This window comes from Squalius cephalus, assembly GCF_949319135.1.
Source record: "Squalius cephalus genome assembly, chromosome: 21".
Lineage (NCBI taxonomy): Eukaryota > Metazoa > Chordata > Actinopteri > Cypriniformes > Leuciscidae > Squalius > Squalius cephalus.
This window is the reverse complement of record NC_137142.1, coordinates 262,501-289,573: the sequence shown is the minus strand read 5'-3', so window position 1 is coordinate 289,573 and position 27,073 is coordinate 262,501. Positions and strand designations below refer to the sequence as shown.

Below are 27,073 nucleotides of genomic sequence, written 5' to 3'. Positions count from 1 at the left end.
TGCCATTAAACATATTCTATCTTTTAACTCAACTTATTTAAAATGCTTGTGTAAATATTAAACAATTAATTTAAATTGAGTTTTCCTTTGATCCCGTGAGCACTTCCGGGTTCGGTCAGATCTCATCCCTGGGAAAATTATGAAGTTTGTGTGTGCGGGAGCAGCTTGTGAATGTTAGAACATGTGACTGCACATATATCAGTATGACTTACATGAACTGACATTCATGAGCCAAGCCTTCTCTAAATACCATTAGTAATTGCGGCACCCATGTACCAAATAAAGTCGGTACTGCCGATAGCACAGAAAATAAGATGATAAGAGATTTTTCTGTAATTTTTTTTTTTTTTTCCCAATGATTGGTATGCAAACACTGGCACTACTGATAGCCCTAATGCAGCCTCAGTCTTCACAGAATGTGTCCTGGAAGGGGTGAAATGATCGACGTTAGTCTTGATTTGTGCCGTTTTGCTCTGTGTCTGCTTAAGCACTCTCTTCTGACTTTCACAAGCCTCTGAATAGCAAGAAGCTTGGTCTCCTACAAGTCTCCATCAGTTAATCTTTACAGCAAAACTCTGTTAACATCCTCATATATTGCATTTTTTCAGAGCAGATATGTATTAATTGCATGACCACCTGATTTTAGAGAGAAAGGTGGATGCTTTCATTGAAGGACAAACTCTTGGAAATCAAAGTCTGAAGTGTTGTATCTTCAATAGCCATGAGGGGATTTAGCTTGAAGATTGTGAAATCCTCACAGGATCGTCCACAGGGCCAGACTCCAGCTAACCGCGGTTCATGTCTCGTTCTCATCCCGCAGACTGCTGGGATTCTCCGTCCGTAGCTTCACAGGCTTCCACTAATCTCACTATGGATTCATTGGGACACAAGGACTCAGCAGGAGTAGACCCGGATGTGCTAAGCCAGTCAGATGACGACTTCATGTTTGAAACGAAGAAGAGTCCCTTTCAGGCGTTTTCCCCTCTGAACGACAGTCTCGAGGAAACGCCGGCCGATAGTCCGTCTCCAGACCTGGTCCAGGATGCGTATGATGGAGAAGAAGCTCACGCGCAGTCAGAGTCAAGAGAAACCAAACAAGAGCTTTCCCTTTCGTATGCTTCCGATGTCAACATGGCATCCGATGACCGGCCAATGTCTCTCCCAGATATTTTGAAATCTTCTCCGATGAACCCTGAAAAAGTGGACTCTGGCTCATCAGAAGGAAGCCCTGAGTTCAGCCCGGCTCATAGGAGAGGGAATGATTCCACCAAATCCCCATTCTCTGCGACTGCTGACAGTCTGGACTCCAAGATCCTGCTTCTGAAGGAGATGGCCGAGGTCACGGAGGCGAGAGCGGCCGCAGAGAAGGCCAAGCTGGGAAAACACAACAACTCAGAGCAGAGTTTTGCAGCTTTCGATCTCGTGAAAGAGACGGACGTGCCTCCAAAGAGTGACAGTCTTTTGAATGACAAGGTTGAGGTCTTGAGCCAGACTTCTGTTCAAATGGCGCACAAATTTGATTGTCTGAACTTCCCATTGGGAAAGGCTCAGGAACAGTGGGATTCTGAGAGCCCTTCTGCAGACTCCTTCTCCCCGGTGTTGGACGCGGTGACCCAGAAGCCCTCAAGCTTCTCCGCGGAGCAGGAGCGCAGAGACGAGGCGTCCGAGCCCGAGCCATCCTCTGAAGAGTTCGAGTTCATCGAGAGGCCGACGCGAGGAGCTGCCGAGGACTTTCTGGAGATGCAGGATAGCCTGACGTTCATGAAACCGGCATCAGAAGTGGATGAAGACAGATCTCCTGAACTGGAGTCTGTAGCCGAAGAGGAAGATCAGATCTCCTACCATCTTCCCAGCCTGGCGTCAGACAAATCCTCCGCTGGGAGAGGAAAGGCAGGCCTGGAATCTGATTCACAAGAACTCTCCCCAACTCCAGTAAGCCGTCCTCCAGGGGATAAACCTGGATCCGGGAAGAGGAAAGCTGAAGCTGAAGGACTCCCGATGTCAGATCCAACCGCAGCGGCAGGTAAATCCCTCACGGACCGTCATCAGTGTCATCACAGCCCGTTCCCTTCACTGGACCCTTCATGTACCCATCGTGTTCTGTCTGTGTGCGGCCATCTTGTGTGTGTTGTCCTCTTCCCCGCATCTCTCATGCATCTCACCCTCGGCACGGTATGATGTTGCATTGAGTCTGTTTGCATGATCACCTTTCTGTTTGATTCGCTCACTGTGGAACAACTTGCTTTGATCCCTATTCTGAAAAATATATATTCAGATTTGTAAGATGAAGCACTGAAGATAGCAATGTGCTGAAACGTTTGCTCCTGTCCATTTGTTTTTAATTCACTTTGCACTTTTTGCACGATGCAATCCATAAAATAAAATAAAAGTTGTATAGACTTCTGTAGTCTGGACTGAGTCCAGTGTGCGTCCCGCCAGCTTCTTGCTCGTTTGTATTGTATCGTTTGCGCTGATCAATTGTATTGTTGATTGATTAATTAAATTAAATATCCCCAAATATCCCCAACTGAGCAAGCCAAAGGCAACAGTGGCAAGGAACCGAAAAACTCCATCAGGTGACCTAATAGAGGAAAAAAAAAAACCTTGGGAGAACCCAGGCTCAGTCGGGGGCCAGTTCTCCTCTGGCGTTTATGAACTAGAGGTCGGATTTAACTGTAAGATTAAAAGTATTATATGAATGCCTGGCTGAAGAGATGCGTCTTTAATCTAGTTTTAAACTGGAAGAGCGAGTCTGAGCAACGAACAGTATCAGGAAGGCTATTCCAGAGTTTTGGAGCTAAATGTGAAAATGCTCTCCCTCCTTTGGTGGATCTGGATATCCTAGGTAAAGCCTCGAATTTAGTGATCTTAAAGAGCGCGATGGATTATAGGGCGATAGAAGATCCGTTAAATAGACTGGAGCTAAGCCGTTTAGGGCTTTATAAGTCAGTAACAATACCTTGTAATTAACCCTCTGGGGTCTGAGGGGTTTTCTGGGCCCTGGAGGTGTTCTGACATGCTCTGACATTTGTGCTTTTTTCAGTTATTTATAAATATGTTAATGGCAAAGGTGTAAATTCACTCTATATAGCACAAACAGGGCTACCATAATATACGAGCAACATGCATGTATATGTTTGAATTTTTAAGAGAATAATGTTTATGCGTGGTTATTGAAAAAAATAAAAATGAAAGTTGCTGAAATAAGACCACAAAACACATACTAAATATGTGTCAACAAGACTTTTGACTAATGAATGTTGTCGCTTCGAGTTCTGGCTTCAAAATGATGTGAAAATCATCCTGCCTAATCGTTCACACACAATTTAAATCAATGTATTGTTTTATAAGACAGGTTTTGTTTGGAAAGCCAATATGCGAGGGGGGCGTGAACGAGGAGTGGTTTACACCTGAGAATACAATGTCCCACCCAGTATGCGTAATGACTCTGCATAATGAGCCATTCATTCAGGTGTGACACTTCAGCAACAAGAATGAATGCAAGGACAAAAGATATATTTAGAAGAAGACTTATATTGACCATTTAAGATTTTGCTTACATCTATCTTGTAAATATGTTTTGCTATTTTATTAAAAAGGTTACAATTACAACAATAATTACAATTTCAACAATATTTCAAGTGTACTCTTTCTTTGTAAAAAAATGATTATAGGCCTACATTTTATCATATGTATTCATTAGTTTGAATATAGCCAACACTGGAACAGCTAACATCTTAGTTGATGACTTTATTTTTGACAAAAATAGTATGTTATATATATATATATATATAACATATGAGCAGAAATTGCTAAACAAAAGCTTATTTGATGTGGCAGTATATTCTACAGTAAAAACTGTACTCAAATCTAGTCAACAAAATATTGTCTTTCATATTTCGCCTGACTGTAACGTTGTTTTTATGAAATATTAGGGCATATAAATGTTAATTTGCAGTTTAATACGTTGCTTATACAAATAGTCTACATTTTATTTCAACATATTTCAGTCGATTTTTACTCATCTCAGTATAGCAATACAGTTTGCTAAAACATCATAATTCATTCACACACATAAACGCGTTTAAAATTTAAACTGTCTTTTTGCGAGCTGTGGTAAACAGCGCATCTCTGCCGTTCATTCATTCACACAGAAACGCGATTCACTTGAGAAGGAAAAAAAAAACTTACTACAGTATTCCTCAGCTCAGTCGGATCCTTGCTCCTCGAAATACCCGCACTTCTGAGGTACATTTTCCATTATTATTATTCCTCACAGCGCTGCGAGACGGTGTAAACAAGTAGGCTACAATGATCTGATTAAACTTGTGTTTTCTCTAGCTGATATGGAGGCGTTCACAAGTTTGCAGGATTGCCTCAGTCATTTGCGTTTGAATAGCGCGCGCTCTCCGTGGGCGGAGTCACATTAAAAATAATTAGATGAGATGAGAACGACTGACATCTCGCTCTTTTCTTACAGATTACATGAACTGAGAATATTTGTTTTTTATATAAATTACTTCATTTAAAAGAAGAGAATTCAAGCTTCATGCCTGTGTGTCTGTATATCTGTTTGACTGAGTATTCGCTGAGTTATTGTTCATTTTCGGACGCGTTTCAGAATGGACTACATTGACAGAGAGAAGGCAGAACTCGCTTTGTGTTTATTTTTCTTTATTTGGCAAAAAGCACAACACTTTGTTTTTATTGTGAGTATACACAAAAATAATACACATTTAACAGAATCGATTGATGTATGAAACTCCTATGGAAAATCAAAGTCAACAGAGTATTTATGAGTCTCTTTTACACTGATAAAAAAAAAGCGAGTTGGTATCGCCGGCGATACCGCCGACCCCAGGGGGTTAATACGGAACTTTATAGGTAACGAATGTAGTGATGATAAAATTGGTGTTATATGATCATATTTTCTTGATCTAGTAAGTACTCTAGCGGCGGCATTTTGGACTAACTGTAGCTTGTTTATTAAGGATGCAGGACAACCGGCTAATAAAGCATTACAGTAATCTAGTCTCGAGGTCATGAATGCATGAACTAACTTTTCTGCATCAGAAACTGATAGCATGTTACGTAGCTTAGCAATGTTTCTAAGGTGGAAAAAGGCTGTTCTTGTAACATATGAAATATGATTTTCAAAAGACAGGTTGCAGTCTAGTATAACACCCAGGTCTTTTACTGTAGAGGATAAAGTAACTGGACATCCTACTATGTTAAAGTTGTAGTGTGAGAGGTTTTGTGGGCGGTTTTTTGAACCGATGATTAGTACCTCTGTCTTGTCTGGATTTAATAAAAGAAAATTGCGCGTCATCCAATCTTTTATATCTTTAACACACTCTGTCAATTTGGATAATTTAGTGTTTTCATCCGGCCGTGATGAAATATAGATTTGAGTGTCATCAGCATAACAATGGAAACTAATTCCATGTTTCCTTATAATATTTCCAAGTGGCAGCATATATATTGAGAATAATAGAGGGCCTAACACAGATCCCTGCGGCACTCCATAGTTTACTGGAGTTATGATCGATTTTTCTCCATTTAAATAGACAAAATGGTAGCGGTCAGATAGGTATGATCTGAACCAGCTTAATGCTTGTCCTTGAACACCAGTATAATTTTGTAGTCGATCTAAGAGTATTGTGTGATCTATAGTATCAAACGCAGCACTAAGATCAAGTAAAACTAGTATTGAGATACAGCCTTGGTCAGAAGTTAAGAGTAAATCATTTGTGATTTTAACGAGCGCAGTTTCAGTGCTATGATGCGGCCTGAATCCAGACTGAAACTTTTCATAGATGTCATTTTCTTGCAAGAAAGAGCCCAGTTGAGCGGACACAACCTTTTCTAGTATTTTAGACATAAAAGGAAGATTTGAAATGGGTCTATAATTTGCTGGATTATGTGGGTCTAATTGTGGTTTCTTAATGAGAGGTTTTATAACTGCCAGTTTAAATGTTCTTGGAACATGACCTAAAGATAAAGATGAGTTAATAATATTGAGGAGAGGCTCTTCCACTATAGGTAACACTTCTTTCAGTAGTTTAGTGGGTATATGATCTAATAAACATGTTGTTGTTTTAGATGAAGTGATACATTTATTTAACTCTTTTTTTTGTTCTATAGTTGTAAAGCACTGTAATTGTTCTTGCGGGGTGATAATTGAGGCTGAATTATAAGGCGCGATTGAGGATTGAACGTTTACAATTGTGGTTCTGATGTTTTCTATTTTCTCAGTGAAGAACTTCATGAAATCATTACTACTAAACTGTAACGGAATATTTTGTTCGGGTGATGTCTGTTTATTTGTTAGTCTAGCCACGTTGTTAAATAAAAATCTAGAATTGTTTTGGTTGGTTTCTGTTAGTTTGCGGAGGTGCTCAGCCCTGGCCGCTTTTAGGGCCTTTTTATAACGTGACATACTGTCTTTCCATGCGATTCTAAAGACCTCTAAATTAGTTTGTTTCCATTTATGCTCTAAATTACGGGTTTCTCTCTTTAGAACATGCGTAGTATTGTTGTACCATGGTGCTTTACTTTTCTCTCTGACCTTTTTTAATCTAATGGGTGCAACAATATCCAATTTTCCAGAGAGAATGGTGCTCATAGTGCTAGTTAATTCCTCTAGTTCATCTGTTTGTTTGGGTTCACTGAGCAGCTGAGACAGATCAGATAAGCAATTTGAAAAATTATCTATGGTGGATGGAAGTATTGTTTTGCCTGATCGATAACGCGGCGCAGCATGATATATTACAGGAGTACGTAATATGCAAGTTACCATGTAATGGTCAGTGACATCATCACTTTGTGGAATGATATATATATCGGTTGGATCGGTTCCATGTGATATAATTAAATCGAGTGTATGATTAAAACGATGAGTTAGTCCGGTAACGTTTTGCTTGACCCCAAAGGAATTTAATAAATCTGTAAACCCTAGCCCCTAACGCATCATTTGGATTATCTACGTGTATGTTAAATTCTCCAACAATTAATGCTTTAATTAGTGTCCTCACCTGCACCAAAAGGTAGACTACTTACATCTGATATATTCGCCATTTTAACAGATGGACAGTAAGTTAGCAACGACGCTACCAGTGATGCTATCAATATTAATACTAATTTATGACTGAAGTCTTGAAAAAAAAAAAAAAAAAAAAGATTGCCTACTTGCTTGGGATTAGGACTGTTTTCTAGACGAATGTGTATCTGCAGTGTTTGTGCACTGGCTCTTTCAGCTCAGCAGTGATGAATCAGTGCAGGTCAGAGGTCACAGGGTGTCGGGTGTGTGTACAGAGCGCTGAAACTGCTCATCAGTCTCTCTGACGTCAGACTGGACTTTATGCCTTGACCCGCAGTGAGAGACTCGGTTATGGTGAAGGAATTTCCCTTGCAGTAATTTTGAGTGGCTCAATACTGCAAATCCTCGATATGCAGTATTATAGCCATTTATTTATTTATTTCTATATAAATAAGTGTTACGTTGTGGTCAGCAGGCACGAAAACAAGGACATTTAACCAATAAAACCGAAACTAAACAGAGCATTGAAACAGGAAGTGAAGTAAATGGAGAATGTCAAAATAAGGGTCCACATAACAGAACATAAACCCGACATTAAGCTCGTTAGGCTGATGTGATATGTGTAACAGTTCAGCTAGTTCCGATCATTGGATCTGACTGGACGAGAGGCTTTCTTGCATATATTTCTCCAGTATCAGCATTGCTCATCTCCAGCACAGTTACACTGTTACGCCACAGGACGGTCTTGGAGTTATTAAACCGTTCATTCTACGAAAAACTCTGATTCATTCAAAGATTGATGTAATGAAACAAGGTGTTTTTTTTTTTTAAATAATAATATTTATTAAATTCAATTAATAATTAAATGAAATTAATCATTAATAATTAATTAATTAATTAAATAATAATTAATTAATTATAAAACTTTGAGCTCCACTTAACAAGGCTGACCAGTAATGGGTTGCATGGGTAACGCTGAAGCTTCACCTCATAGAGATTCGATTGCTGATTGATTCAATGCATTGACGAGCGCTGACGCCATTCATGGAAATGCCCTTAAACGTTAAAAGATACAACAAAGATTTCACTTTCCTTGGACACTGCAACCCTTTCACGAATGCATGACCTGACCTCAAAGACAGGCGCAGGGAATCGCACGCGCGCAGTCGATCTTATTCACTGTCTGTTTATGCTTAAGTGCAAATCTACGGAGCCAATGTACAAATCACATTCTTATTATCATTTTTAACATTCAATACACCTTCACAAAGTGCATAACAAGAAGGGCGTAGCCTTATGAAAATGGAAAAAGCTTTGTTTGCATTCTTCTGCGGTTGGCTTGTCAGTATCTACAATATTGCGGTTATCGCGACAGCGCTATGAGAGAGTGGTGAGCGCTCAGTGCTGATGACTGTGAATCTCGGTTCATACATCAATCGTGTTCAGGAGTGACGTGACGTTTGTGTGTGTGTGTGTGCGGGGTGTTGGAGGGAGACCTGTGTTTGAGGGTCAGCTGATTTTGTGTGTGTGTGTGTGTGCGCGTGGTGTTGGAGGGAGACCTGTGTTTGAGGGTCAGCTGTGTGTGTGTGTGTGTGGTGTTGGAGGGAGACCTGTGTTTGAGGGTCAGCTGATTGTGTGTGTGTGTCTGTGTAGGAGACTGGTTTCCCCTCCTCCTCCTCCTCCTCCTCCAGCTCCACCCCCTTCTCAGCGCTGATATCCCTCGGTCTCAGTCACACACACACACTCACACACACAGACCCGCCTCTATAACCTCACGCCTCCTCTCAGCGCTGATATCCCTCAGTCTCACACACACACACACACACACACACACACACTCACACAGACCCGCCTCTATAACCTCACGCCTCCTCTCAGCTCTGATATCCCTCAGTCTCACACACACACTCACACTCACACACACACACACACTGCAGACATGGACCTGGCGGACCAACAGCCCTCCTCAGACTGGAAACACACGGGTACAACACTTTCCTCATGCTAAACTCTCTGTAGCGCACGTGTAGTGGAGTTGTAAGGCTTGTTGAAGGCTTGTAGAAGTAAGTCCTGCTGTTGATGTTTGCAGACGTGTGGAGCTCGACTGTGGCGATGATGGAGTTACTCCATGTTTAATGAATCCAGATCCTCTAGCTGAAATGAAACGGGCTGTTGTTCCCAACGCAACCTTTGCTCATAGAGGATGAATCAGAGCTCATGCTGATAATCTGGCCAAAGGTTCTGGGTGCGGTGGGGCAAAAGTAGTAGTTGTTTAATGATTTGCTGCTGCATCTTGCAAAATTAGGTGGACTAGAACCAAATTTCCTCTGTCAGTGTGCAAAATGCTTTTTTTAAACTTGTCTTAAATAGCAGGAGACATTGAAACGCTATGACTATGCTACCATGAAGCGTCCCAGTGGTTCAGTAATGGTATCAGACAGTTTAATTACTATATTCATACAGCATGGTTTGTATATGGTTGCTCACAGAGGCATTATAGTGTCACGGTCAAGTCATATGAGTGTCTACAGTAGGGATTCGCGAGACTAGTCGATTAAAAGATAGTGCTACTGCTAGTCGACTAGGTTGTTGTTTAAATTTTTTTTGGCACATTTAATGTTTTGCTTTATATTTTTACAAAGGCTACGTTTAAATTACCGTCATGTTAATCTTACATATTGAAATATATTATTTTGAAAAGTGTATATCTGCAGCTAAACAAAATCATTTAATTTTCCTCATTTTCTGCATGCGTTCGCCATAACTCGCGGCGGGTTCAGGAGACGAGCGCGGTGAGGGAGCGCTTTGAAAGATTGCACACAATTTTACCGTTTTCTTCTGTCATGTCAAACTAGTATAACAATTAAGCTTGTTTATAGGATTGTTATACTACCGGCTATGAGGGACAATACGGTAACATTTTCTGTCGGATTAAAGGAGAAAGATTATGAATGAAACTTGACACTTGAACAGTTGCTATATCAACATCCATTCCTAACAATAAGAAATAGTGTATATTTGTCAGTACAGGTCAGGCTTTTCTAGCGGTTTGCCGCCCGTCATGTGTACGGATTGAATAATATACGAGAAGCGCGTTCAAACCTATTAACAAACAATACCTTAAAGCTCCAATATGTAGGAATTTTGTAATAAAATTTCCAAAAATAACTTGCACAGGGTGATATATTTCCTCCAGTTGTGTACTTACAATATCTCAAAAGTCTCCAAAGATTTTTTATTTCAGAGAAATTCCGATTTTAAATAACTGGCCGTCCCGGAAAAGAAATGTCGCGCCTCAGTGACGCAATCCTTTTTCCGGTGTGGACCATGTGATAGGATATTCCACCACACCGGATTTTTTTTTTTTTTTTTACAACAACTTTATTGAGGTTTTTTTCTTATCACAATAAACAATAAAGACGTCTGACAAAGAATAAAAAAAAGAATAAAATAAAAAATATGACCCACCACACCGGAATATCGCATGGTCAAATGCGGAAGTGGTGGTTAAAGCGTTATAGCCATAGACTGTATGGTTAGCCGTTATGGATCACGATTACTCTTTGGCGAGTATTGAAGTGCCAACAAAACGAAAGCGTCCATATTCTGATACACGCAGACTGTGTGACAAACGGAGGAATAAAACCCGGATAAATATCGGCAGGCGTTTTCGAGATGGAGAGAGCTGCGCGACAATCTTGGACTTGACAGAGACTCTCTCGCGAGTGTATTGAGACAGGTAAGACATGCAACTGTCAATAATAGCACTTATAAACAAAGTTATATTGCTCTTTGTACTTTGGTAAGGCTTTTTATCACGTGTGGTGACCGAGATTATGGCAGTACAATTAAATACAATCGGATATGATGTTAAAAAAATATATTTAGTCATTACTTGCAAATGTTCGTTCAAATTTACTTTTAGATATTGGTTTGAACACGTTAAACAACACAGCATTAACCATAAAAACGTAAAACTGCACAACATTAACCAAACAAATCATTTGACAAATAGCTGTATGTTGTAACGGGATAATATAGCATAACATTTCACGTTCCTTGCAGTTCATTAATTATGATGACAAAATAATACGATCAGACATACAGGTAATACAAAAACGAATAAATTACCTCATCCGTGATCATGATTCATTAATTCCATGTAGATATATCGCTAGATGGTGAAAACGCATTATAAACGACATCTCCCATCGTCACCTCCTTCATAGCGTCATCAAGCTTCGCCTTTGTTATTGTTGGAAACTGCGCCCTCTTGTGGTCAAATACCAAAGTCACATACTGGAGCTTTAATCTGCTGACTTGTGTGGACTAACATTTATTTTAGGAAATCCGTTTATAAAAGGCTATTAGGTTTAAACGTATTGGTCCTGTGCTGCTTATTGATTCAGTTCATTTCAATAAACATGTCTATAATGGCTAACTTTGCTTAACCCTCTGGGGTCAGAGGTGAAAGTCATCCTGGTCACTCAACAAATCAATATATTGATTTAAAATTTGTAAGACATGTTTTGTGTCAGAAAGCTGTATGTGGGGAGGGTGTGAATGATCATGAATATTGATATAGCTGGCAAGACAAAGACCTAGATTTGCTGGATTTAGATGGGGTTAGACTAGTCGACTAGTCGGGTTAAAAATTCTCATTTAAACGGTTAAGTTAGTATGTAGCGCACATCCCGAGTCTATAGTGCTTATACACATGCTGTCATAGCGGCTTTATAGAAAGTCATACTGTGTTTTACCATAGAGAGAGATAGTGCTGGCGATAATACAAGTGATCCTCTGGGTTTACATCTAGATATACTGCATTTATAATGTTGTCTCTCACACATATCAGTGCTGCAGTGACTCTAACACACCAGTGAGTGATCAACACAATTAACCCTCTGGGGTCGACAAACGTGCCGGCGTATTTTGCTGGATTTTCTTCTCATAGTAGCACAATAAACTTAAATTTCTCCGTCATTTATGGTCATACAGAAAGAAATATGAAAAAAGAATCTGTGATATTTCTACTTTTGTATGTGTCCACTTACAATCGAATCAAAACATTGTGCTTTTGTAAAATAAAGAAAATAAACAGGGTGTGCTTTCTGCCTCTCCGTCGCGGTGAACTTTTTTTTTCTTGAGCACGTCTATAAACTGAAACAAAACTCAGCGAATACTTGTCACACATTTATGAGCCATATACCTTTTATAAGCATTTAAGTGTGTACTTTTAAATGATCGGATTCAAACTGAAAACAAATATTCTCTGTTTAAGTAATTTGTATAAAACCAACAAGATGTCCAGCTTCTCACGCGCTTGCTAATTATTTTTAATTTGACCACGCCCACGCGCGCAAAAGAGATTCACATGCAAATCTCCACATGGAACGCGAACGTGCTCGTTACCTCAAAAACAAAGCACCAAAAAACTTCAAGTCTCTGCTTTTCGTCGAGTTTGAAAGACGTGCCGTGAGCTTACATTGGATTTACCTCAGAAGAAGAACGCGATTTGAAGACAAGAAAGATGTAAGGTAAGAAATTCTTAATTATTAGTTCATGTTATTGTTGCATAAACTTCACATTGCAGTTGAACTGTTGCTTAGATATATGGTGAATATTATAATATTTGGACCCGTGTTTACTGTTACTGTGTTTGTGGATATCTGCTCAAACGTAGATATGTATAATATGGTAACCATAATGTTTAATATTTTGGAGCGAGCTCTGGTTTTGAATGTATCGTGATCGCGTTTGAAAAGCAAAACGCACCAAACAAAGGCTTCATGTTTTTACTATTATCTCATTTCATATCATCATAACGAATGGAAACATTTGAAGTAACGTATGATAATCAATATATTTTTCTCTAGTGTAGTTGTTACTGAAATCTTTTGGAAGATTTATATGCTGCTATAGGTTATTGTTATTATTTTATGCAGTACTGCGCATAGCCTATGCTTACAAGGCACAACAAACCTGGTGTTCATTATATTATATATTGTTGGAAACATTTGTGTGTGTGTATTCTGTGAATTTTAAAAAGCAATTTTAACCAGAAAAATCTACAATTTATTCCCAATAAATTTTAGAACTATATTCCCTATAGTTTCTCTTGATATCAGTATGTTCACTTTTTTTTCTTTCAGGGACCAGATGCCACTGAGTCCTGCTGACTTCAACATTCACATGAGTCTCTGTATATGAACATGGTAAAGTGAAAATCAAACACCTTGGAAATGAAACGTATGTACAATGTTTTTAGGAATGGCACAAAGGTCTCTGTCTTTGGATCATTGTTTTCAATAGTGTGTTTTTTTGTCATTTGTTGTGTATATTTGCATTATGTTGTGTTGTGTTGTAAATAAATCCAAACAATCAAAAAGCCATTCTTTTTTAAATCTCCTCATTCTTTGTGCAAGGTTGCTCAGAATGATAGGGCCTGATAGCTCCTAATAGGGCCGTTAGGGGAGGGTCTTTGTCTTTCTCAGGTGTGAAAAGCTTGTGAAAATATTAATGAGGTGATCACGCCCCTTCGCATAAAGCTTTCTCACACAAAACACGTCTTAGAAATTTTAAATCAATATATTGTCTTATCTGAATGAGCAGTCGGGATGATTTTCACATCGTTTTTGAGCAAATATTCTAGGCTACGTCATACAATTTTCAAAAGTCTTGTGAAGAAATAATCAGTATGGGTTTCATGGCCTTATTTCAGTGACAATTTTTTTTTGTATTTTCATAAACCACGCATAAATGTCATTATCTCAAAACTACAAACTTTTACATACATGCTGCTGATATATTATTGTAGCAGAGTTTGTGCTGAATACAGTGTAATCAGACTTTAGCCATGAAAATGTCACAAGTAACAGAAATAAGCACAAATGTCAGAGCATGTCAGAACACCTCTAGGACCCAGAAAACAGCTCAGACCCCAGAGGGTTAAGACATGTAAATGTTGGTCGTTTTGTTATATTTAGAGAGATGTTGTGCTTCTAAGTGATTCTTAAAAATATGATTTTCTGTCACTGGTGAAAAGTCTGATGCTCAAGTAAACGCTGTGAGAAATGTAGATGATGGTCGGTTTTGTTCTACGCGAGCGTAAACAATTCTCGAATCATGAATGAAGATACAATTGGTTGTTAAAGTGAAACTAGCCGGTTGTCAAAGAGTCTGGTGTGAGTTTAATATTTTCTAAATGTAATCAGTTATTTAACGACAGTGTTGAGAAATACAGGGTCTGGCTTTATTTCTAATTCGTCGCGTCTCTGATTTCAGACAGAATTGCTATATCGTGATGGTGTTTCTACTGTGATTGAGAAGTACTTGTCATGTTAAAGATTTAGGTCATGTCTGCATGAAGGATACAGGAGGATCACTGGAAACAGTTGGGTTATTAGTGTTAATCAGGAGATACAGCATGTGTGCCATGACACAATGATTTGAAACATCTAATCGGTAATAGGGATGTAACTATGAAAATTTCATATCACGATTATAGTGACCAAAATTATCACGATTATCAATATTATCACGGTTTTGTTAAAATGACATGAAAATGTTCAAAAAGAACTGATACGCACACTGAAAACATTTCAACAAGTTTGGAAATCAACAGACAACAAATAAAATTAGCAGCTCTATGCACTTTTTTTTTTTTTTTTAAGCATTCACCTTAAATTATATGACCGTCGTCAATAGCAACGCATTATAACACAGCGCACATCTCTTCTGTTACCGCGGACGCACTCTCGTTTCATTAAAATGCTGTTATAAATGAGGTTAGTGGATAATTCAGCAGCAAATGTTATTATAGTGAAAAAAAACATTTAATTTGGAACAAATAAAAGGTAAAATGTTACACATTGCTCTTTGTATTGCTGGAGGAAAAACAAATAAATGTAATCTACATATACTATAAAATGAAGGCATTTATTTTAAATGTAAAGCGCAGCTTTTTCATGAGGCAACAACATTTGAAAGATAGGACAGAACAAGAAATAAGGGATAATGTAGAGCGAGGCAGTTGTTATAGTGAATACAACCCCGACGCGAAGCGGAGCTTGAATCAGCCTGAAGGGGTTGTATTCGCTATAACAACCGCCTCGCTATACATTATCCCACTTATTACACGGCTACCTACAAAATAAATAAATAATTTGACACAAATTATTGATTTAAAAAGGAGTTTATTGATTTAAAAACGATTGTATTGCTTCCGCTAAAGAAAATAGTCCGTTCCGCGTCCATAGCAACGCTCTGTTTTTCATGGCAACGGTGTGTTATAATTTGCAGCGCTCTGTTATCAAGAAATAACACACCGCATTCTACATTGGAATTCAACCAAGCCATGCAATAAAGACCATTAATAATCTTAATCTTTCACTGGGCAAAAGTATTATAGGCCTAATTTATGAAAGGCTTCAAAATAGAGCTTATGCGCATCCCGTGTGCAGAATGACGTGCTTGAGGCAACATGGAGTCGTTGAAAAGTGCAGAAAACAAGGGGAAGAGATATTGATGCTTAGTGTATCAGATCTATGCAACAGTTTGTTGAGCCTTTTCTTTTAACAGCTGTAATTGTCAGTTTCTGTGCATGTGAAGAACAATCGTGCTCGTGAGAAAGACTCATGAAACTCCAGCAAGATAAAGTACTTTTATGAAAAACTATAGACCTTTTTCTACAAGTGAAGTATAATATTGGGAACATTGATCTTGCCAAGTGAGTTTCCTCGTGTTACTGTCGTAACCAAACGCGACGCGCTGTTTGAATGCTGAGTGGAGAATGACTGAGGAGAGTTTCCATTAACCCTCATTTGTCCTTTGGGGTCAATATGACCCCAAGCGACTTTTCTTTCATTAAAAAAAATGGTTCCCTTCATCTCAGTGGAATAAAATTTGGTGACTTTTCCTACATTATCTATCTATACACACACAAAAAAACTGGGCTTGATTCGGTTGTTCTAAAGGCATGTAAAAAAAAAAGTCACACTCATGACCTTTGGGGTCAATATGACCCCACATTGAAATGAATGGGAAAATCGGGAAAAAATGGGTTTTTATTTTTCATTTGTCAAAAAAAATCTATAAATCCAGAATAAATCTGAAAATTTTAATACCACAATGAAGTCCTGGTACTCGAGCACAAATGCAATGTGGAACGAACATGATCACTTGCACACACACATGCTCGCGCACACAAACACACACACAGGTGTGACTCCAATAGAAAGCATTTTTATAGAAATTGACAAATAAAATCAATAATTCCAGCATAAATCTGAAAATTCTCACACATAAATGAAGGCCTGGTACTAGAGCACTAATGCAATGTGGAATGAACATTATCACACACACATATGCGCCCACACACACACAGACACAAATACACACACAGACAGAGAGAGGTGTGACTGCAATAGAGAGCATTTTTATAGAAATTGGGAAATAAAATCAATAATTTCTGCATAAATCTAAAAAATTTCACACATAAATGAAGGTATGGTATGGGAGCACAAATGCAGCGTGGAAAGAACATGACTACACACAGATCACATACACAGAGAGACAAACACAAACAAACAAGTGTGACTGCAAAAGAGAGCATTTTTATTGAAATTGGTAAATAAAATCAATAATTCCAGCATGAATCTAAAAATGTTCACACATAAATGAAGGCCTGGTACTAGAGAAAAAAAAATGTGGAATGAGCATGATTACACACACACACACATGCACGTGCATGCACACAAACACACACAGACACACAGTGTGTTTACTTTCACTCCTATTCCTATCCGCCTATAGCTGTTTTTTTTTTTTTTTTACTGTTTTTTTTTTATTTTTTTTTTTTATTTTTTTTATTTCTTATTCTAAAGTTAATAATTTTATACATTTCTATTATTGAAATAATATGCAATTGCAATCAAGTAGTTTCTTTTAGTGGCAACTTATGTGACATTATTGCAAATTTATATAGCATTATTGCAATAACAAGACACTTCAAAAGACCTCAAACAACAAAAAAAAAATTCTAAACTTTGACACAATACTGATTTAATGTATTTTAAAATGTTTAAATATATAATTCATCAAAAAATTTGTTATAAGAGCAATAAGTCACATCCAGAAAAATGAATGGATCTCTATGGGGCCTCTGCTGGAAGTATATGGTAATTACACTTTGTGGCTAAAACTATATTATCTACAAAAAAACATCTAACCACCAGATGGCAGAATTCTGCATCTAACACCTAGATCAATATCCAGAAACAACTCATATTTAAATTTGATCATCATAAATGTGTTTTTTTCATAAAAATGTTATATTTCATACGTATGCTAATGGTGTAGTTGAGGAATTTTGCAGTAAATAGGTAAAAAAGTACTTCATATCCCCCAAAACACAGCATAAAAATATAGATGAGAAGTAAACGAAAAAAATGATATATAATTTGTATTATTAAAATGTATATTTCTTGTACAAAAGCTCTGTGCATCTTTGGGGTCATATAGACCCCAAATGCACTGAGTGTAAACAGGAAACTAAGGTCATATAAGGGTTAACTTTAACAACTTAAATATTCATTTGTACCTCACATTAAGCTATCGAATGGCTTCAGAAGTCTTGGAATATAGTGCACGAAAACTTATTATAATATTTTAATATTTTTTACATCTTTAGTGGGGTTAAAAATAACACAGAATAGTACGTACAATATCGGACGTCACCGAGAAGCTGCAGCCGCGGCGCGGAGGATTATGGGGGATGATGGATCTCCCGAGCGCTGTCACTGCTGTACTTCTCATACAAAAAACAACCAAACAAACAACGTTGCATGCTGGGACTGCGTCAGACTCCTGCTGCCTGGACAGGGTTTACCGCGAGTGTTCAAAAACGCGATAATCGAACACTGTTTTCGTGATTAAGTTGTAAAAGGTTAGGGTTACAATACTAACCGTCAGGACATTTTATCGTGGTCTACTGTGAACCCGGTAATCGTTCCATCCCTAATCGGTAAACCAATCTAATTCATACAGGTAATCACTCAAAAAATAGCCAAGCACTCTCCATTGGCCACTTGAGATTGATTGACCCTTTGAATTTTTTCTTTTTAATAAATTTGCTAAGTCATCACAAATCTGTTTTTTGCTTCGTCATGTATAGATTGAGGTGAAAACCCCCTAAAACAATTTAAAGCATAATACTGCATTAAAAAATGTGAAAAAATTAAGGAATCTGAATACTTTCTTAATGCACTGTAAATGATGATCTGTTTTTGCGTGAATTATCCCTTCAGTTATATAGAATAAAGTGGGTTTTTCCACTGATGTCTGACGGAAGATAAACTCGTGCTCGTTTCTGTTCGGTGAAGTCTGTCAGTCAGTCGTAACAGGTTTGTGAGTGTAATTGCAGAGAAACACGAGTGTGTGAGAGTTCAGAAACGCGCTTATCATGAGCTTGGATTGGCGGCACGTCTTCCTGTAGTTGATTAATAAACAACAGATGAAGTTGATGCAGATGAAGAAGGAAACCTGCTGGTTTAGCGAGAGCTTGTGCATGTGGATCCTAAGCACGTCATGAACCCCATCCTTCATGCTCATCCCTGCTGCTGTCCTAGCCTGAGCTCACGTGTGTGTGTGTGTGTTTCAGTGCTACAGCTGCTGCGCTGGCGGGACGTGAGGTCGAGCGCGCTGGTCTTCGGCTCAAGCCTCTTCATCCTCCTCTCCCTCACCTGCTACAGCATCATCAGCATTCTCTCCTACTCCGCTCTCGCTCTGCTCTCCGGCACCGTCTCCTTCAGGGTATACAGGGGAGTCCTGCAGGCCATCCAGAAGTCTGATGAAGGACATCCCTTCAGGTGAGATCTGTGTGTGTGTGATGACCTCTTGACCTTTCATCAGCTGCTTTAACCCTCGTGTTATGTTGGAATTCTGTGCACTCCCCTTATGGTCCGGGTCAAATTGACCCGCATTGGATTCAATACAATTCCTCAAAAATCACACTATGAAAAACAACAAAGATTCAGGTTCAAACTGTAAACTTTTAATATCAACATTTGTCAAATATTCCTAAAAATATATATCTTAAGATATGATTTAATGAAAATGTTTTTTAACCATTTTTTAAAACTATTTAAAATTTGAATATACGTTATATTTATATATATTTGCATAATTCTTTTTTTTTTTTTTTTTTGCTTAGAACATCATAACTGAACAATTAATCAATTAATCTGAGCTAATATTTCCTGCTGTCTATGTCGAAGTCTCAATATATTTCAGATATTTTGAATATATAAATGAGAGCTTATTTTACTATCTGTGTCTGTCAAAAATTTTCATTTGTAATTTGCAATTAATTCTGAACACCATGATTTAGCTTTTTCAAGTGTGTTTGGTTTGGGTTAGAGCACTTTTAGATGCACTTACACTTTAGAACTGGAGTTGATGCCCTGACATACATAAAATGTTTTTATTTTGTGTCTGTACAGTTGCTTTTGAATAGCTGCCTATGATGGTCAAATTGACCTGCGAACATCACAAACGTAATAGTAATTTTGTTTGTATATGTAAAAAAAAAAAACACCAGCATGTTGAAACTTTGCATGCATGTTCATGATGATAAATGTGAAAAAGTCACAAAATATCAAGAAAAAAAAAAGGGTTTAATATTATTTCAGGTAGCTTGAAAAAATAAATGATAGGTAATTTTTACCATCTGTGGCTGACAAAATATTTTTCTGTATTGAAATAAGTGTGGAAAACCAAATTTTTTAGCTTCATAAGGTAGTAAAAAAATAAAATAACAAAATATAAACAAGAAATGTTATTATTTTGGGTCCGTACAGTTGCCTTAGAGCGTTAAAATATGCGGGTCAAATTGACCCGCCAACATCACAAAAGGAACAGTAATTTTGTTTGTATATGTCAAAAAACACCAGCATGTTGAAACTTTGCATGCATGTTCATGATGATAAATGAGAACGTCACAAAATATCAAGAAAAAAACCATAGGTTAACCAGTATTTCCAAAAACTAGAAAATCTAAACGGGTCAAATTGACCCGCAACATAACACAAGGGTTAAGTTTGAACAAGATGCCTGTAGTAAATATAATCTCTCACATTATATTTACCTTTATTCATTTAGCAGACACTTTAATCCAAAGCGACTTACAGTTGAGGAACACAGCAAGCGATTAATCTTAAAGAGGCAATAAACATGAGAAGTAATACAAAGTGTCAGATATCATTCAGAGCAGTACAAGTTTTGGGACGTCTGCCTTTACATGCACAAGAACTTTAATGACATCCCATTCCTGATCCATGGGGTTTAATATGGAGTTGCTTCACCCTTTGCAGCTATAACAGCTTCAACTCTTCTGGGAAGGCTTTCCACAAGGTTTAGGAGTGTGTTTATGGGAATGTTTGCCCATTCTTCTAGAAGTGCATTACTGAGGTCCGGCACTGATGTTGGACGAGAAGCTCTCAGTCTCGCTCTAGTTCGTCCCGAAGCTGTTCTATCGGGTTGAGCTCAGGACTCTGTGCAGGAGTCCAGTTCCTCCACACCAGACTCCTCATCCATGTGTTTATGGTCCTGCTCTGTGCACTGGAGCGCAGTCATGCTGGAACAGGAACATCCACAAACTCTTCCCACAAAGTTGGGAACATGAAATTGTCCAAAATGTCTTGGTCTGCTGAAGCATTAAGAGTTCCTTTCACTGGAACTAAGGGGCCAACCCCTGAAGAACAACCCTACACCATAATCCCCCCTCCACCAAACAACCCCACACCATAATCCCCCCTCCACCAAACAACCCCACACCATAATCCCCCCTCCACCAAACTTTACACTTAACACAATGCAGTCAGGCAAGTATATCGCTGCTTTACGCCACGGCATCCCACGCTTTACACCACCGCATCCCACGCTTTACACCACCGCATCCCACGCTTTACACCACCGCATCCCACGCTTTACACCACCGCATCCCGCACTTTACACCACCGCATCCCGCGCTTTACACCACCGCATCCCACGCTTTACACCACCGCATCCCACGCTTTACACCACCGCATCCCACGCTTTACACCACCGCATCCCACGCTTTACACCACCGCATCCCACGCTTTACACCACCGCATCCCACGCTTTACACCACCGCATCCCGCGCTTTACACCACCGCATCCCACACTTTACACCACCGCATCCCACGCTTTACGCCACCGCATCCCACGCTTTACGCCACCGCATCCCACGCTTTACGCCACCGCATCCCACGCTTTACGCCACCGCATCCCACGCTTTACACCACCGCATCCCACGCTTTACACCACCGCATCTGACACTTAACACCACCGCATCCCACGCTTTACGCCACCGCATCCCACGCTTTACACCACTGCATCCCACGCTTTACGCCACTGCATCCCACGCTTTACGCCACCGCATCCCACGCTTTACACCACCGCATCCCACGCTTTACACCACCGCATCTGACACTTAACACCACCACATCCCACGCTTTACACCACCGCATCCCACGCTTTACGCCACCGCATCCCATGCTTTACGCCACCGCATCCCACGCTTTACACCACCGCATCTGACACTTAACACCACCACATCCCACGCTTTACACCACTGCATCCCACGCTTTACGCCACCGCATCCCACGCTTTACGCCACCGCATCCCACGCTTTACACCACCGCATCTGACACTTAACACCACCACATCCCACGCTTTACTCCACTGCATCCCACGCTTTACCCCACTGCATCCCACGCTTTACGCCACCGCATCCCACGCTTTACGCCACCGCATCTGACACTTAACACCACCACATCCCACGCTTTACTCCACTGCATCCCACGCTTTACGCCACTGCATCCCACGCTTTACCCCACTGCATCCCACGCTTTACTCCACTGCATCCCACGCTTTACACCACTGCATCCCACGCTTTACTCCACTGCATGTAACGCTTGGATGCAGCTGCTCGGCCATGGAAACCCATTCCATGAAGCTCTACACATTGCTCTTGAGCTAATCTGACGGCCACAGAAGTTTGGAGGTCTGTAGCTGTTGACTCTGCAGAAAGGTGGTGACTTCTGTGCACTGTGAGCCTCAGCATGCGCTGACCCGCTCTGGGATTTTACGTGGCCTACCACTTCATGGCTGTTGTTCCCAATTGCTTTCACTTTGTTATAATACCACTAAGGCTCAATCCCAATTCTATTTTATACCCCTTCGCCTACCCCTAACCCTTCGCCTACCCCTTACCCTTGCCCCTTGAAACAGAGTGTCAAGGCGTAGGGGTAAAAATATTCCCCTAAGAAATGGGACACCACTACTACACCGTTACATGTCATTATACATCGTCGCTAGCGCCTACGTCACAGGAGATGCGCCAATGTTTATCACAAACTTCCAAGATGCCGTCGTCAGCTGTAGTCTTGCGTGAGTTACAGCTATTTTTTACATTTTTCTTCTGACGTTTGCAGAAAACAACGGCGATGACGATATCTTCGACGCCTAATGCTGTGTTCACACCAAACGCGAATAGAGCGTCTGGCGCGAGTGATTTCAATGTTAAGACGCGTTTACGCGCGTCTGGAGGTCTTGAGGCGCGAATGAGGCGTTTAGCGCGGCGGACGCAAATTCGAAAACTTTTGCTTTTTACACGCGTCATATTGTTAACGAACTTTAACGATTTTTTTGCAACCGTTTCTTTGAAGAACATGACCGTAAACACTAGATTGAATGTGACATAAAGAAAATGATTATTGGCAGTCATGTTGCCTCTGTAGCCGGTGTATGCAGGTACATTTCTCATACCCCTTCGTTTGAAGTGTGGTCCCGAAAAAGGGCTATCTGGCCCTTCCCCTTACCCCTACCCCTCCAACCAAAAGAAAATCGAGACAGCCCTACCCCTTCACGGGAACGCGCAAAACGGAGGGGTAGGGCCAAGGGGTAGGGGCAAGGGGTGAATTGGGATTGAGCCTAACAGTTGACCGTGGAACATTTAGCAGTGAGGAAATTTCGCGAATGGACTTATTTGCACAGGTGTCAACCGATCATGGTACCACGCTTGAGTTCACTGAGCTCCTGAGAGCGACCCATTCTTTCACAGATGTGTGTAGAAGCATCTGCATGCCTAGTGCTTGATTTATGTGGCCATGGAAGTGATTGAACACCTGAATTCAATGATTTGGAGTGGTGTCCCAATAATTTTGGCAGTAGTGTAGATCATTCCACCAGCAAGGAACAGTGAAGGAGAAGGTTCTGGAAAATGATTAAGTACTTACTTAGTTCTGATGATCATTTGTTGATATGTGATGGTGTGATTGTGTTCATGGAGGAACTCATCTCATATCCGCATCAGTGCTGAGAGACGGTTCGTCTTCGGTCTTCCCTCGTGTGTGCAGAGTTTGAGCCCATACTCACTGGTCTTCCCTCGTGTGTGCAGAGTTTGAGCCCATACTCACTGGTCTTCCCTCATGTGTGCAGACTGGTCTTCCCTCATGTGTGCAGAGTTTGAGCCCATACTCACTGGTCTTCCCTCGTGTGTGCAGAGTTTGAGCCCATACTCACCGGTCTTCCCTCATGTGTGCAGACTGGTCTTCCCTCGTGTGTGCAGAGTTTGAGCCCATACTCACTGGTCTTCCCTCATGTGTGCAGAGTTTGAGCCCATATTCACTGGTCTTCCCTCGTGTGTGCAGAGTTTGAGCCCATACTCACTGGTCTTCCCTCATGTGTGCAGAGTTTGAGCCCATACTCACTGGTCTTCCCTCATGTGTGCAGAGTTTGAGCCCATACTCACTGGTCTTCCCTCGTGTGTGCAGACTGGTCTTCCCTCGTGTGTGCAGAGTTTGAGCCCATACTCACTGGTCTTCCCTCATGTGTGCAGAGTTTGAGCCCATACTCACTGGTCTTCCCTCGTGTGTGCAGACTGGTCTTCCCTCGTGTGTGCAGAGTTTGAGCCCATACTCACTGGTCTTCCCTCGTGTGTGCAGAGTTTGAGCCCATACTCACTGGTCTTCCCTCATGTGTGCAGAGTTTGAGCCCATATTCACTGGTCTTCCCTCGTGTGTGCAGAGTTTGAGCCCATACTCACTGGTCTTCCCTCGTGTGTGCAGAGTTTGAGCCCATACTCACTGGTCTTCCCTCGTGTGTGCAGAGTTTGAGCCCATATTCACTGGTCTTCCCTCGTGTGTGCAGAGTTTGAGCCCATACTCACCGGTCTTCCCTCGTGTGTGCAGAGTTTGAGCCCATACTCACTGGTCTTCCCTCGTGTGTGCAGAGTTTGAGCCCATACTCACTGGTCTTCCCTCATGTGTGCAGAGTTTGAGCCCATACTCACCGGTCTTCCCTCGTGTGTGCAGACTGGTCTTCCCTCGTGTGTGCAGAGTTTGAGCCTATACTTACTGGTTTTCCCTCGTGTGTGCAGAGTTTGAGCCTATACTTACTGGTTTTCCCTCGTGTGTGCAGAGTTTGAGCCTATACTCACTGGTCTTCCCTCGTGTGTACAGAGTTTGAGCCCATACTCACTGGTCTTCCCTCGTGTGTGCAGACTGGTCTTCCCTCATGTGTGCAGAGTTTGAGCCCATACTCACTGGTCTTCCCTCGTGTGTGCAGAGTTTGAGCCCATATTCACTGGTCTTCCCTCGTGTGTGCAGAGTTTGAGCCCATACTCACTGGTCTTCCCTCATGTTTGCAGAGTTTGAGCCCATATTCACTGGTCTTCCCTCGTGTGTGCAGACTGGTCTTCCCTCGTGTGTGCAGAGTTTGAGCCCATACTCACTGGTCTTCCCTCGTGTGTGCAGAGTTTGAGCACATATTCACTGGTCTTCCCTCGTGTGTGCAGAGTTTGAGCCCATACTCACTGGTCTTCCCTCGTGTGTGCAGAGTTTGAGCCCATACTCACTGGTCTTCCCTCATGTTTGCAGAGTTTGAGCCCATATTCACTGGTCTTCCCTCGTGTGTGCAGACTGGTCTTCCCTTGTGTGTGCAGAGTTTGAGCCCATACTCACTGGTCTTCCCTCGTGTGTGCAGAGTTTGAGCCCATATTCACTGGTCTTCCCTCGTGTGTGCAGAGTTTGAGCCCATACTCACTGGTCTTCCCTCATGTGTGCAGAGTTTGAGCCCATACTCACCGGTCTTCCCTCGTGTGTGCAGACTGGTCTTCCCTCGTGTGTGCAGAGTTTGAGCCTATACTTACTGGTCTTCCCTCGTGTGTGCAGAGTTTGAGCCTATACTCACTGGTCTTCCCTTGTGTGTACAGAGTTTGAGCCCATACTCACTGGTCTTCCCTCGTGTGTGCAGACTGGTCTTCCCTCATGTGTGCAGAGTTTGAGCCCATACTCACTGGTCTTCCCTCGTGTGTGCAGAGTTTGAGCCCATATTCACTGGTCTTCCCTCGTGTGTGCAGAGTTTGAGCCCATACTCACTGGTCTTCCCTCATGTTTGCAGAGTTTGAGCCCATATTCACTGGTCTTCCCTCGTGTGTGCAGACTGGTCTTCCCTCGTGTGTGCAGAGTTTGAGCCCATACTCACTGGTCTTCCCACGTGTGTGCAGAGTTTGAGCCCATATTCACTGGTCTTCCCTCGTGTGTGCAGAGTTTGAGCCCATACTCACTGGTCTTCCCTCGTGTGTGCAGAGTTTGAGCCCATACTCACTGGTCTTCCCTCGTGTGTGCAGAGTTTGAGCCCATACTCACTGGTCTTCCCTCATGTTTGCAGAGTTTGAGCCCATATTCACTGGTCTTCCCTCGTGTGTGCAGACTGGTCTTCCCTTGTGTGTGCAGAGTTTGAGCCCATACTCACTGGTCTTCCCTCGTGTGTGCAGAGTTTGAGCCCATATTCGCTGGCCTTCCCTCGTGTGTGCAGAGTTTGAGCCCATACTCACTGGTCTTCCCTCGTGTGTGCAGAGTTTGAGCCCATACTCACTGGTCTTCCCTCGTGTGTGCAGAGTTTGAGCCCATATTCACTGGTCTTCCCTCATGTGTGCAGAGTTTGAGCCCATACTCACTGGTCTTCCCTCGTGTGTGCAGAGTTTGAGCCCATATTCACTGGTCTTCCCTCGTGTGTGCAGAGTTTGAGCCCATACTCACTGGTCTTCCCTCGTGTGTGCAGAGTTTGAGCCCATATTCACTGGTCTTCCCTCGTGTGTGCAGAGTTTGAGCCCATACTCACTGGTCTTCCCTCGTGTGTGCAGAGTTTGAGCCCATACTCACTGGTCTTCCCTCGTGTGTGCAGAGTTTGAGCCCATACTCACTGGTCTTCCCTCGTGTGTGCAGAGTTTGAGCCCATATTCACTGGTCTTCCCTCGTGTGTGCAGAGTTTGAGCCCATACTCACTGGTCTTCCCTCGTGTGTGCAGAGTTTGAGCCCATACTCACTGGTCTTCCCTCGTGTGTGCAGAGTTTGAGCCCATACTCACTGGTCTTCCCTCATGTTTGCAGATGTGTCCTGGAGAAGGACTTGGCTCTGTCCAGAGAGGCAGTGCAGAGGCACAGTGATGTTGTTCTGAGTCGGATCAACGGAGCACTGAAGGAACTGCGCCGCCTGTTTCTGGTGGAGGATCTCGTCGACTCTCTCAAGGTCTGTGTCTAAAATACCTTTTGTTCAAAACTGACTCCTCTTGTTCATACTCTACCTCCGCCTCCTCTTACTCATCCTCTTCCTCCTCTTCCTCATCTTCTTCCTCCTCTTATTCATCCTCTTCCTCCTCTTATTCATCCTCTTCCTCCTCTTATTCATACTCTTCCTCCTCTTACTCATCCTCTTCCTCCTCTTAAACATACTCTTCCTCCTACATACTCTTCCTCCTCTTACTCATCATCTTCCTCCTCTTACACATACTCTTCCTCCTCTTACTCATACTCTTCCTCCTCTTACACATACTCTTCCTCCTCTTACTCATCATCTTCCTCCTCTTATTTATCCTCTTCCTCCTCTTATTCATCCTCTTCCTCCTCTTACACATACTCTTCCTCCTCTTACTCACTCTTCCTCCTCTTAC

At 41.3% G+C, this 27,073-nt stretch overlaps 1 protein-coding gene across 1 annotated transcript in view; it reads left to right on the top strand.

The window, feature by feature from the left end:
* The window catches only part of rtn4b (reticulon 4b), a 48,868-nt gene that overhangs the window by 7,010 nt on the left and 14,785 nt on the right, over nucleotides 1-27,073 (top strand). Inside the window, exons 3-5 of the mRNA XM_079855596.1 lie at nucleotides 821-2,023; nucleotides 18,699-18,906; nucleotides 26,514-26,652. Of these exons, the coding sequence (XP_079711722.1) occupies nucleotides 821-2,023; nucleotides 18,699-18,906; nucleotides 26,514-26,652 (1,550 nt within the window). The remainder of the gene's footprint in view (nucleotides 1-820; nucleotides 2,024-18,698; nucleotides 18,907-26,513; nucleotides 26,653-27,073) is intronic.